Raw genomic sequence first — 13,234 nt, forward strand, 5'->3', positions numbered from 1 at the left:
CGCTTCGTAGGCGAGCCTGATGACCAAGCCCCCTGTCCCGTGTGGTGGAGCAGAAAGCATATGGAGGAGCCGTCATCATCAGTGTGAACTCATCAGACCTGCTCTTCTTACCAGGTCCACTGTCACATGTTGACCGTGACCTGTACCACGGCTCAGAGCTGACATGATGGCTGTTACTCTGTTAGACTCATAACCCATTCAGATTTTTGTTTGCAGCTGTATATCAACATTGTGAGCATCAGTATTCCTGAGGGATGTGATTACAAAGTCACTGAGCCCTCGAGACCCCCAAAGCCTCAGGTTCACCGAGTCACAGCTGGTTTAAGGTAATTGTCATTGTTTTAACTTTGCTTGGAATTGTGGCAAAGTACAGCAAAATAACCAAGTGGTATGAAAGATATAAAGAGCTTAACTTGTGCCCTTTACTATGTGTAAATCCACTTTTAAGACCAAAAGTTAATTTCCTGGAATATTAATTTCAAGATTACACTGTGATATTTGTGGAGAAGCAATCTGATTCTCGTGTAGTGCTCAGTCCTTGTGTTGATAACAATGATGATTATCCTTTGATGCAGCCAATCCGACAGGTCAGCTGGTCCCTGGTCTATCACAGGGCCGACAAATAGACACAAGCAACCATCTGGTCTGTATATATATAGCTCTTTTCTAGTCTTGATGACCACGCTAAAGTGCCTCACAGTACAGGTTATTATTATTATTATTATATTTGCCAGTTTCTATGAGGAATTTGGGGTTAGATGGGTAAGACTGGGATTGAACTGCCAACATTCTGGTTGGAAGATGATCGCTCTACCCCCTCAGCGACAACCGCCCCTCAATCCCACTCAAATTCACACTGATATACAGTCTCCAATTAACCTGCAAGTCTTTGGACATGCAACCTTGGTGCCTAACTTTGCCACATGGTGTGAGCAGAACCACCTGCAGCTCAACGAGACAAAGAAAAAGGAGCTGGTTGTGGATCTGAGGAGGGTTAGGACACTGATGACCCCTGTTTCCATCCAGGGGGTCAGCGTGGACATTGTGGAGGATTACAAATACCTGGGAGTGTTTTTAGACCGTAAGCTGGACTGGGCTAAGAACACTGATGCCCTCTACAAGAAGGGCCAGAGCCGCCTCTATTTCCTGAGGAGGCTGAGGTCCTTCAACATCTGCCGGACTATGCTGAGGATGTTCTATCTGTGGCCATCAAATTATACAACTCCTCCCTCTGAGTCAACCGACTGGACTCATTACAATGCCAGCAATATCTGACATATCTATGTTTATAGTAAATACTGTACAGAAGGAACATATTGTACATATTTCATATTTTATTATATTTTATTTCATATATTTTGTAAATCTTTATAAGCCCATATTTCTAATCTTGCATGGAGCCATGTAACAAACACAATTTCCCTCTGGGATCAATAAAGCATTTCTGATTCTGATTCTGATTCTGATTCTGAATGCAGCACCGTGCCGCCCCAAACAAGAAATGTGTTTAAAAAGAAAGATCCCACTCAACCTTTCAAACTCAGCCTGAACTCTCCTATTTGCTGAAGAACTGTTTGTCCTCCAGATCCCTCCTTCAGGGGCCACTATGGAGTATGATTGCAATAACCAGTTTCATGCACATGATGCAAACCTGTCCCCTGAGCATATTTTTATTGACTCCCTGGTTTGTCGGTTGGTTTGTTTTTGGGACGTCATAATGTAGCATGTTGTCATGGAAGTTGTTGTCTTTGCCACCATTGCCATCATTGCTGTCAGCTTCTCCTGGTCAGGATTCCTGTTAACCAGGAACTGAATTCTCAGTAAAAACTACTACTACTGTTTGGCCTACACAGGACATGTCTGAGGGGCTGCAACCCAGGCTGTCGCTAATGTTTGCTAGCATCCTTCATCCAGTTAAAATAAAAAAATCAGAATGCTGAATGCATCACCAGAATGCTGCCGCTCGGCTTTTGACACAATTCACAAAATGCAACCATATCACCCCTGTTTCAGCATCCTTGCACTGGCTGCCTGTTTATTTTAGGATGATTTAAAAATTCTTTGTGTTACTTTTAAAGCCAGACGTGGGCTGGCCCCTCCAGATCGTTCAGACTTTTATCTCCCTACGCACAGTCTGTGATCCTCTGGTAAAGCATTGCTAGCCATTCTAAAATCTGACTGAGCATTTGCCGTGAGGGCCCCTATTTTCTAGCATAGACTGGAATAATAGCTTATCTGTTTTATCTCACTTCTTATGACATCTTTATAAAATAGCTTTTATCATATGATGTCTATGGCATTTATCTGTAGCTTTATTATTATTATTTTTATTTCGTATTGTTTTTTAAAGCACTTTTGGTACTTGTATTTGAAAAGTACCAAACAAATAGTTTATTTTTAATTTAATCGTCACTTTCCAAAAGGATCAGATCTGTCATCAAAAACAACAGCTGACATGAAACCATGACAAAGTTAAAGAAATTAATCTCAGTCTAGCGTAATGTTGCAGTTGGTTTTATATATGGATCTTTACAGTTAAACATGTCTCCTTTTCAAATTATTACAGCTTCATTCTTTTTGGCGTTCAACAAACAACATTGTATTAAATGGACTGAATTTGTAATGACTTAGTCATAGTGAACAGGGCTGTTTGTTTTAGATTGTACATCCTTACATTTACAGTACATCCCAACAAAAAGACGAAAGTATCCACTTACCGGACTTTTTGTTTGCTTTGTCAGACTAAACAACTCTGTGACTTTAAAGACTCTGATTACATGTTAATGCATCACGATCCAATATAGTAGTATACAATCAAAAGATACTGACAAGAGTCATTACTACTTTTATTTTCTATATTTCTAAATTAAGGACATTTCATAATAATAATTCTGCACTTTTTAATGCATATTACATTTGGTGACGCCAGCCTTTACCATCTTGTTGTCATGATCTCAACAGCAAATGTTCTATGCTGACCCAATTTGACAGGATATGTAAATTTTTCCAAATTTCTTCTATAGCTCTCCTGTTTCTTGAGTCTGGTGTCTCATGTCTTATGCCCTGTAGGGACTTGGAGATGGAATCACATTACGTTCTTTTCACCCTGTTAAAAGTTTTTTGTGGTTTTTCCTTACACTTGTTGAGGGTTAAGGGCAGAGGATGTCACACCTTGTTAAAGCCCTATGAGACAAATTGTGATTTGTGAATATGGGCTATACAAATAACATTTGATTGATCACACATTCAATAGTTGTTACCTCAAGCTCCTGGACTGTGCTCAGTCCTGCTCTGTGGAAACACACTGTGTATATGCAGGGCTGGATGTGTATTCATATATACAGGAATATATATCAATTGACTTCATTATATTTCAATTATATAGGGGGGTATAACAAGTATATTCAGTCAATATGCCAGTCAGTGGAAGTTACATAGTGCAAACCAATACATGCTGTATATTTATAAATGGATGTGTCACACTGTACAAACTGAATTATCCTATTACCAACAATGTGTGTGATGGAGCTCTGGCGCCCCCTTTCATCCGGACACGTACAACAACATTTAGGGAGACATTTGTTTTCATTGATGACTAATGGCAGTCATGGTGTGATTAGTTGTGATTCATTCGCAGGAACTTCTCACATGTCATTTCCCTTTAGTTTAGGATATTTGTCAAGAATATTTGGCCTGTGGCTTTACTTGAGCCCATTTTCCTTGACAACATTCAGCTTATTTATTTTTCATATTTTGTCTGATCTTTAGTTTTACCTTTATTGGTTGTTTCTTGTGTCATCATCTGCTTTTATGAGACCTTGTAGGGTCTTTCACTCTCACCAGCAGCAGGTCCCATGTTTCTCATCTTATTTATCACAGACGATTTACTCATTCAGCTACAATCAGATCCGTTAGGCTAAACGAGTGTCTGAAAGTGATGCAGTAATTAAATATATTCTGCTTTACATTGGTTATGCATAACTATTAGATTCACCATTAGATACCGGAAAGTGGATAATCTCAACCCAAACGGACAAATTAATGAAAACATTTGGATAACGCTAGTAAATTATTATTTGCTGTTGTGTCTATTATTTGAAGATATATATCAAATATTATATTCGATAGGCTACAATTCACTTTTATATTACAGACAAACGCCCGTCAATCGTTTTAAATGACAGGGACAGGCGGAAGTGATGCGTGTGACTATTTTGGTGATGGTGACGTCAGCTGGTCAGCTGTGATTGCTGTCAGCTGTGAGCGTGTTGAACACGTGATATGGTCCAGCGCGGCTCCCCCGGAGCAGAAGCAGTTCCTCCTCACGGTCACTGGTGATCGGCAGCGGGTCACTCGGACTTCAGATCAATCCTGTGGATTACCTGTGAAGGAGCGTCATCATGGCCTCTGCCACCTCCACCCCCTTCCCCTCCAGCGGCCGCTCCAGCCGCAACGCAGCCCGCCGCAGCGCAGCCGCCGGCCTGTCCGCTTCCAGCATCAGCCCGTCCCGCCTGTCCCGCATCCACGAGAAAGATGAGCTTCGACAACTCAACGACCGCCTCGCCAACTACATCCAGCGGGTGCAGGAGCTGGAAAGCGAGCGCTCCTCCATGCTGAGTCAGCTGGAGGAGAAGGACGAGTCGACAAGACGGGAGATGGGCAACGTGCGGCGGCTGTACGAGCAGGAGTTGGCTGATGTCAGAAGCTCGCTGGACGGCCTGGCCGGGGAGAGGGCCCGTCTGCAAATCGACTACGGGAACCTGCGCGAGGACAACAGGAAACTTCAGGCCAGGTAGAGAGGTTAGCGTCAGGAGCCGAGCGTGAGCGTGCTGGTGTCGGTGCTGGTGTCGGTGATGCTGCAACTCGAGCAGCCTGTAGTCCAACCACCTTCTTCAGAGCGTTCTACCAGCAAGCTGTTAGAAGCACCTGCACAGGTGTATAACTCCTGGTGGATTCAGCACACTGAGCCTCGGGTGTCACACTTATATTCCTACTTATAATACACTACTCCCGGCCCCAGTGGCGGGGTTAGAGACGACAGACAAAACTCCTTAAAAGTCCGTGTCATTAAATATGTGCCCGTCTGAGTATTGATCCCCAGTAAACTAATGAATCAGTTCCTGGTGTACATCAGTAGCAGTTACGTTTCCTTAAACTGAGGTTGACTTCATATTGTTCAAATTGCCCTCTTAGGGCTGATGTGTGGCTTTATTCTCCTTTTAAAATTAAGGTACCTCAAGTTAAATGTGGTCAGAATGAATTCCTATCTCCTAACAATGCGCTAAATATATTTTATTATATAAGATTGGATTTCCTGGCTGAAAGATATCTGGGCATGGTAGGTTTATAACAAAACGTGAATGGTTCTCAAGTTAAAATATGTGTACAAATATTTGAATGGAGTTGTGTTTAAGAGAAAACGAGTGAGGTTGTCTTCTATGGGGCTCACACTTCCCCTGATGTTCTCCGTCTCCAGGAACCAGAAGAAGGAGGGTGATCTGGCGAATGCTTTGGCCCAGTGGAGGAGACTTGAGGCGACGCTGAGCTCCAAGGATGCTGAATGCACAAAGATGCTCTCTGAGCACAAGAGACTCCAGGACGACTTTGCTGACCTGCAGGGCCAGCTGGAAAATGTATGAGCTAAAGCTACATTTACTCATATTCATGTCGTTTACTGGAGTGAGTGTACTGATATGTTGTCTAGTCGCCATGTTTGAGGTCCACGAAGCCTCTTTTTGTAGAATTTGGAGAATTAACATAACCCAATTGTGTTAGGTCAGTTAATTTGTTATGGACAATCCCTAACCCAGAGGCAGTAATATTGTGATGGTGGAGACATGTTTGGCCTAGGTGAGCATATTGTTTTTAAAGTGAGAAGATGCATGGGAAGTGTGTTACCTGTTGTTAGAACAGAGTTTGTGACTGAGCTCAGGACTTGGGTTTGCTCATGTTTGAGCAGTAGCAGTGTGAACAGGTTGGGGGTCATGTTAACCATCTCAGAGGATGAGTGGATAAGGTAGGGTGCAATTTCTGGTCAGTTGATTTGTGACTCGACCAGAAAAGTAACCTCATCACTGGCAACTCTAAAGCCAGATATTTAGCTCACTTATGTATCCCAATAAACAGATGAAAAATAACAATTAGTTTCGGCTTAAACAAATGAGATGATAAATTGCAGCTGTTTAGGATTATTTGTATCCACACTAGCACCACAGTCCATTCAGTCAGTCCCACTGTTTGTAACTGTTGGACAGATTGTAACTGAATCTTTAGAAATTCATGGTCCCCAGGGGATGAATCTGACGTTGGATCTATAACTTTCCTCTGACACGATCATCAGATCAGAATGTTATTTTTGCCAATACTCTGGTTTATGATGGATTATTCTTCTTAATTGTGATGAATTCAGTTATCCTAAATTAAGATTAAATAACCCTATTGTCACTGCATCAGCACAATGACATCCTGTTTGACGCCATCCTGTAGATGCCAATTAGAATAGAATAAAACATACCATACAGCGAAGGCCATTGTGTATACAGCATTAAGTGCTGCATTAATAATGCATATTTATTCATATGGCATTGTGCTGCTGTGTGGTAAATACTGTATTTATTTCTCTGACACATCATCAAAGCATTAACAGTCTTATAGGATAGAGTGACATTTAGTGGTGGTCACAGATTGCAGCCAGTTGAATAGAATTTCCTTTTCAATGTGTAGGAGAAACTATTTGTTTTCAGTAGAGCCAGGGTTTGGGTTGTCTTTTGTGGGCTACTGTAGAAACATGGCACACACTGTGGAAGAGGACACACTCTCAATGCAGACATAAAGGGCTCAGTCTGGGATAACACAAATAAAACTATTCAGGTGAGTATACACTAGTGTCAAACTGGTTCCTTGTAAATTACAAAAGGTGTAAATTCATCTTTTCTTGTAGGGTGGGATTAAGGGGGTTTACATTCATCAGATCATTTTTCATTGCTGCTCCCTTCATCTCTATCAGAAATTATCTTATGAATATATACTTAAAACATATTTTTCCATTATGTTACCATCTGTTTCTTATCAATGTTGTAAATACTGTTATTTTGTTCATATACAGCAAATATTGAAATTTGTCAAAAGCAGGGACTGGCATTTATCTATGATTGAGACAGATGTAGCTGATGATGGTACAGATTCACTGTGATGCCGATTGTGTTGAGTATTGCCATATGAAGAGAATCTGTGTGACCAGGTGGAGGGTGACATGTCGGACACCAAGAACCAGCTGAACTCAGAGATCCTGAGAAGGGTGGAGCTGGAGAACCAGGTGCAGACACTCAAAGAGCAGCTAGAACTCCAGAGGAATGTCAGTGAGCAGGTAACCCAGACCCCCACCCGCCTGCATGCATGCACAAGCGGTTAATTAGTTCACCTCAACACACGTCGAATTCCAACAGCTGATTGTCTCTCTCTGAAAGAAGTGTTTCATACAACTCACAGTGGTTTCTATTTTGAAGGAGACCTTGGAGATCCGAAGCCGGTACGAGAGCCGCTTGGTGGAGATGGACACGGGAAGACAGAGAGACTTTGAGAGTAAACTGTCTGAAACAATGCAGCATCTTCGCCAGGACTATGACGTTCAGCTTCAGCAGTATAAAGCAGACCTCGACAAGACCTTCAGTTCAAAGGTGCTAACACAGAACTTGAACTACAAGATGTATGTCCATATTTATAACACCAAGTTTCTGATATAATGAATTGACGTTCATTGTGCTTACATGGAGTTCTTCCTGTGCTCCAGTTAGAGAATGCCCAGCAGGCTGCACTGGAGAAAAACGATGTTATGTCAACCACCAAAGACGAACTAGTCAGCACAAAGCTCAGAATAGAGAGCCTCAGCCTCCAACTCCAGCAGTACCAGAAAGATGTAAGTCCTTAACAACACAAGACAGCAGTGTGTGCACTTAAACTTAAGAGTTTAAAGTGCAGAAGTACTTTGTTATTCATCTATAATACAAGACTCTCCTTTACAGAACTGACCAGCTGATCTATTGTGCTATACATTCATATGTTTATACTGTGCTGTTGTATTGTCTAGTTTGAGTGTGGTTGTTGAAAGCCTGTAAGTGGGGTAACTGCTTGTTTACAATGCAGGTGTTCTTGTGTTTAGATCTCTGTATTGCATGTATTTTTTATCTGGCTTTGTTGTTCCATGGTGTCTATTGTAGGCAATGATGTGGTAACGGTTCTTTGCTGATGCTAACATTGATCCTCATGTTCTTCATCCTACCTCTCGTTCAGAAAATGGAGCTGGAGATCCGCTCTCAGGAGCTGGAGAGGACTTTGGACAGGGAGAGGGAGGTCTGGCAGCAGAAACTGTGTGACAAGGAGCAGGAGCTGCTGGACATGAGGAGTCTGATGAACAGCAAGCTGGAAGACTACGAGAACCTGCTTGACGTCAAGCTCGCTCTGGACATGGAGATCAATGCTTACAGGAAGATGCTTGAGGTGGAGGAGCAGAGGTACAGCTGTGTACATCACACATTAACATAAACATTTTACTCTCTGCACTCAAAAATGAAAATATACCATGGTCCCTTGGCTTATGTTGTGTGGCTGCCATTTTAGCTCCAGGTTGCTGCAAACCAAATAAATGATTTCCATGTTTCTGTCAGATTGCAGCTGTCACCTAGCCCCTCCCAGCACTCGGCCATACCTCGAACCCATGAACACAGCAGCCGCAAACTCAGAGGGAAAAAACGAAAACACGAGGGAGCCTCTGGCAACTCGCCTGCCTACAAAATGTCCGGTCGATCAACAAACCATGGTCCTGTGAGCGTGGTAGACGTCGACATGGATGGAAAATATGTCAGATTGAAGAACAACAGTGAGACAGTAAGGCTGTAATGCAGCACATAGTAGCTTTTTCTTTATTTGTACATATTACAATCAAGAATTGGCATGTGTTTTTTTTTATTTTTGTATTTCATCGTGCCATAGGTGTCGATACAACTCAGACTGTGGAAACAGTTTTATGACAATGTAGCTCTGGAGTAGAAAATAACTGCTGATGTCATCTGGGTTATCTCAGCTGTGCATGCACACTGCAAATGTATTGATTTCTAACAACTTAAACAAGAGCATTAACCCCACATGTGGCTGCATTATTGAAAATATAGGGTCCAGTGTTTTTTGGAGCTTGGCCCATACTGGAGACTATGCATCCATTCTCTAAACTGATGTTTTTGGGGGGAGATTTTCCTGCAATGATTATTCATCTGTTGCCACATTCTAAAGATCTTGTACATTGTTAATACTATTCATGATTTCAAAGGCTCTTTTGTTGTGGGATTGTTTTGTGATTTCATGGCAACTTTTCTTAAGAAAAATGGATGTCAAACACTGACATGAGAGCCAAAGCAGACTAAACCATTTTTACAAAGCCTTGACTATGACTTATAAGAAGATAAGTTGGTCCATTGTGTTTGATTTCTGAGGCACAGTGGAGAACTGACTCCAGATCACCTTCTCCATCAGTATGACTCTGTCATAATCTGTAATGTGGGTGTGACTGAAAATGCAGTTTAGTCTCACACACTTTGTTTAATGCTTGATGGATGAGTTATGGTGTTAAGTGGGCCAAGCGCACTGGATTTAAAGTTTGAAAATGCAGCATTTTATTCACTTTATGGGAATCTGTTGCTCAAGGGATGGAGCAGGTCACCCACTAACCAGGAGGTCAGTGCTACGATCTTTGGCAAGACACCGAGCCCCCAACTGTTCCTTATGGCTGTGTCATCAGTGTGTGATAGAAAAAAAAAACTGTGTACAGAAGCTGTGAATTGTAGTGTAAAGTGCTTAGAGTGGTCATTAAGACAATTATTGACCTATTTAAAGAAATCCATCTTTCTATTGTAGCCTTGTGAGATGTGTGACACAGGACACTATTATATTTAGGGGTTTTGGGTACTAATACATTTGTCTGAAGCACATGACTTAAGTTAACAAAGTGCCTGAAAATAAACTAACTAGGAAACTAATCTCAGTGCTTGGCATCGAAACATGGAATTAGTACATCTTAGTACATGAACTTTGTCATTCAGTGCATCCAGTGATATGGTGCAGTATCTCTATACTTACTAGATTATATCAAGTGCCCACATGGTGGCATCAAACTGATGCAGCACTACACAATGAGAATAAACACAATTTTCAGCACTGTGTGAATAAAAGCTCAACAACATGAACAATAACTAAATATATCTCACAAAGGAACTTGCAATGTTTTCTGAAAGTCTCACAGCCGTCTTTCGAGTTGACTCTGCGCATGTGAAGAATCTGTCAACATCCAGCCACATAATCCCCATCGTCACTATCATTAGCATCTTTACATCCATAAAAATCACTTGGTTTTCATTATAGCTCGGTCAGAGCTGAAACCTGATGGTACACAACTGTTCCTGCTCTCTCTCTCCCACATTGCATTGTACTCTTCCATAGTAACCTTAGTGTTCATCTTTTGATACATTTGTACAGAAATACAATTTCGAACGTCCTGGTTTGCTTTTCCATGTCCGGCTTTGCCACTCGCCATTTTCCCTGGTGCTCGTCTAACTGATACTCAAAAGACCACAGTGTCACTTAGTGGCGTTAGTATGAACAAAATATTTTCCACTCTGCTACACTAAGTTGCATACAATATTTTGCTTTCCAGGAGCAGCCGCTGGGGGGTTGGGTAGTTCGAAGGATTTATCCACACTCTGAAGACATTTCCTTCCACATCCCCTCCTCCTGTGTCCTGGCTGGTTGGCAGATACTCACAGTGGGTAGTTTGTAATTGTTGAGCTGTTCTTAGAATACCATAACTGAAACTTACACTGACCCACAATGGAGACAATACTCTCACAAGAGGAATTGTGTGTTTGTTGTACACCAACAGATCTGGGCAGCAGGAGCAGAAATGGAGGCTGACTCTGGGGACCTGGTTCTGCAGGGCCACAGGAGCTGGGGCCCCACTTCTGATGTGAGGGTCATCCTCCTGAACCCAAACCATGAGGTAACTGAGTCATACTACTGCCCTCACAATACACCTTTACACAGTGCTCCAATCACTGCAGTCATAATTGGTGTATATACGTAATAGGCAAAAGGATGAAGACTAGTGAACCTTGAGGTTGGACCATGCTACTGGGGGGTTAGCGGGGGGTCAGAAAGATTTATTTAAACTGAGTTCCCATCAAATACTAGATAATTTATTTGACATGTATTCTGACCTAATAAAGAAAAAGATGATAATGCCAACTTACCATGGATGCTAGGACACAAAGTAAAACTCTGTCATGTGACAATACACTTGAGGGTGTGTGTGTGTGTGTGTGTGTGTGTGTGTGTGTGTGTGTGTGTGTGTGTGTGTGTGTGTGTGTGTGTGTGTGTGTGTGTGTGTGTGTGTGTGTGACACAAACGCCACACAGTAAGTAAAAGTGCACACAGTAATCACACCATATGCAGTGCGGTTGGGAGAGGGGCACCCATATTACACCACCATATTAGTCAGGCAGGGGAACTATGGGGTTGAGGTCAAATCACACAAGCTTAAAGTTGCTTAGCAAACCCCTAGAAGTTGGCACCAACCTAAACATGACCCATCCACAGATTGCTTGAGTAAAATATTAATTCAAATATAAATCATGGCCAGGAGACTAACAAATCCACAAAGACTGAGCTTCTAAATGCTAACTGCATATGTCCGCTTTAAAGGGACAACCTGCAGTGTGAGGCAAAAAGGGTGGGGCTTCCAGGAAACTGGAAACATGGGATGGTGGCATTAATAGTCCCAAAGCCTACCAATCACACATTTGAACACATTTGGATTTATTTTCCTTAAAATGCCAGTGCCCATGGCCTTAATGTAAGTCAATGTTGTAGGTCCTCATCAAAGTGATCACAGCTTTTTTTTTTTTTTTTTTTTAAGTGGAAATACTTGTCTGCTTATTCTGTGCTGACTCACCGAGAGTCCTGTGGTACTTTTTCAGGAGATGTCTGAGCGCAGGGTGTGGATGACGAGCAGAGGGGACGAGGAAAAGGAGCTAGAGTTTGAAGAATTTATCGCCGGCAGTGACATCCAGCATTTTCAGAGAAAGGTAACATACTGACTAAAACCAGCCCAGAAGAAAGTTCAGTGTTGAGTATAAAGAGCCTTCAGATACTTGGGGAAATGCTTTCGTTTGTGAAACTTGACCTCACTTTTTTTCCTGCCCACATTGAAGCCAAAGAAAAAGAAGTGTTGTTCTGTGTCTTGAATGCAGAGGAGACAGTAGGTGAGGGGGGGTGTTGCCTATCTACCCACCGAGGCCTTTCTCCGCTGCTTGTTGTCTTGGAGCTGCTGTGTTGTGCATGGCTTGTTTGATACATGTTAGATTTGCTGTGGTCTTTGTATTTTACTAAGCAGCATGCTAAACCCATTTGTTTGAACCCCAGGGGTCTTTATCAGTCAGTCTGCGTTACCTTATATGATGAAGTTGCTGCTTGGCTCATTTGCTGTATCTTCTCCTAACTGCATGTTCAGGCTTAACCAGACTGTCTATACTGTGTGAGAGCAGCATGTGTTTCTTGATGGTAACTTATTTCATTTGACTTCACATTTTTTTCCCCAGGATCTATCTAAAGAGACAAACTGCGCTGTCATGTGATTGTATCCACTTCCTGCTCTCCTTCACATCTGCCTGGAAAACTCTGGATTGGCTCAGGCCTCTACACTCCAGAACGCATGTCTGAGTGGTGTTAGTGTTGTTCAATGCAGAGCGTCACTGTGACAAACTACAGTATGACAATGACATGTTAGTTTGACTGTGAAGAGGCCTTAGAGTAACCGTATCAACCTCAATAATCCTTACTTGTTCCGTCTTTTAACCTCTCTAACTGCACAAGGTATGAGCTTTGCCTTGATTTGATTTTAAATTAATGTGTATTTGAAATAATAAATATTGTGTTTATAATAAGGGTTAGGATCATAAATGCAGAGAAAGCTCATGACAACACACAGGAAGAAACGTTTGTGTGTATTGAGCTGCGGAACTATGATAAATATATTGTTTAGACACATGGAGCAAGATGGAATCATGTAGTGTGTAACAAGCCAAATTAAAAGCTGTAAGTTTCAGATTTCATGCACCAAATAAAAGCATTGAACAAAAAGGCCTTAAACTCTACGTGGTACAAATGTACTAAGTATATTATAGTTGTATGA

At 41.9% G+C, this 13,234-nt stretch overlaps 1 protein-coding gene across 3 annotated transcripts; it reads left to right on the forward strand.

Moving 5' to 3' along the window:
* The first annotated feature begins 4,226 nt into the window (after window positions 1-4,226).
* Window positions 4,227-13,185, forward strand: lmnl3 (lamin L3). Of its 3 annotated transcripts, none has more exons than XM_035160940.2 (12): window positions 4,227-4,792; window positions 5,477-5,633; window positions 7,241-7,366; window positions 7,506-7,676; window positions 7,790-7,915; window positions 8,290-8,510; window positions 8,664-8,883; window positions 10,703-10,810; window positions 10,928-11,044; window positions 12,021-12,128; window positions 12,255-12,305; window positions 12,642-13,185. In XM_035160940.2, the coding sequence occupies exons 1-11, from the start codon at window positions 4,401-4,403 to the stop codon at window positions 12,285-12,287; spliced, it is 1,779 nt and encodes a 592-aa protein (XP_035016831.1). In that variant the 5' UTR covers window positions 4,227-4,400; the 3' UTR covers window positions 12,288-12,305; window positions 12,642-13,185. The 3 variants fall into 3 exon arrangements, with proteins under 3 accessions (XP_035016831.1, XP_035016842.1, XP_035016820.1); XM_035160951.2 differs by having other exon boundaries at window positions 12,255-12,301; XM_035160929.2 differs by lacking the exon at window positions 12,255-12,305.
* The last annotated feature ends 49 nt before the right edge of the window (window positions 13,186-13,234 follow it).

The sequence above is a fragment of the Hippoglossus stenolepis genome, chromosome 1 (genome assembly GCF_022539355.2).
Source record: "Hippoglossus stenolepis isolate QCI-W04-F060 chromosome 1, HSTE1.2, whole genome shotgun sequence".
Lineage (NCBI taxonomy): Eukaryota > Metazoa > Chordata > Actinopteri > Pleuronectiformes > Pleuronectidae > Hippoglossus > Hippoglossus stenolepis.

Excerpts from the sequence above, each read along its gene's own strand:
- lmnl3 (XM_035160929.2), top strand. The coding sequence starts at position 4,401 with ATGGCCTCTGCCACCTCCACCCCCTTCCCCTCCAGCGGCCGCTCCAGC. Across the intron at positions 4,793-5,476 it reads AACAGGAAACTTCAGGCCAG|GAACCAGAAGAAGGAGGGTG; the intron begins GTAGAGAGGTTA and ends CTCCGTCTCCAG. Across the intron at positions 12,129-12,641 it reads TCCAGCATTTTCAGAGAAAG|GATCTATCTAAAGAGACAAA; the intron begins GTAACATACTGA and ends TTTTTTCCCCAG.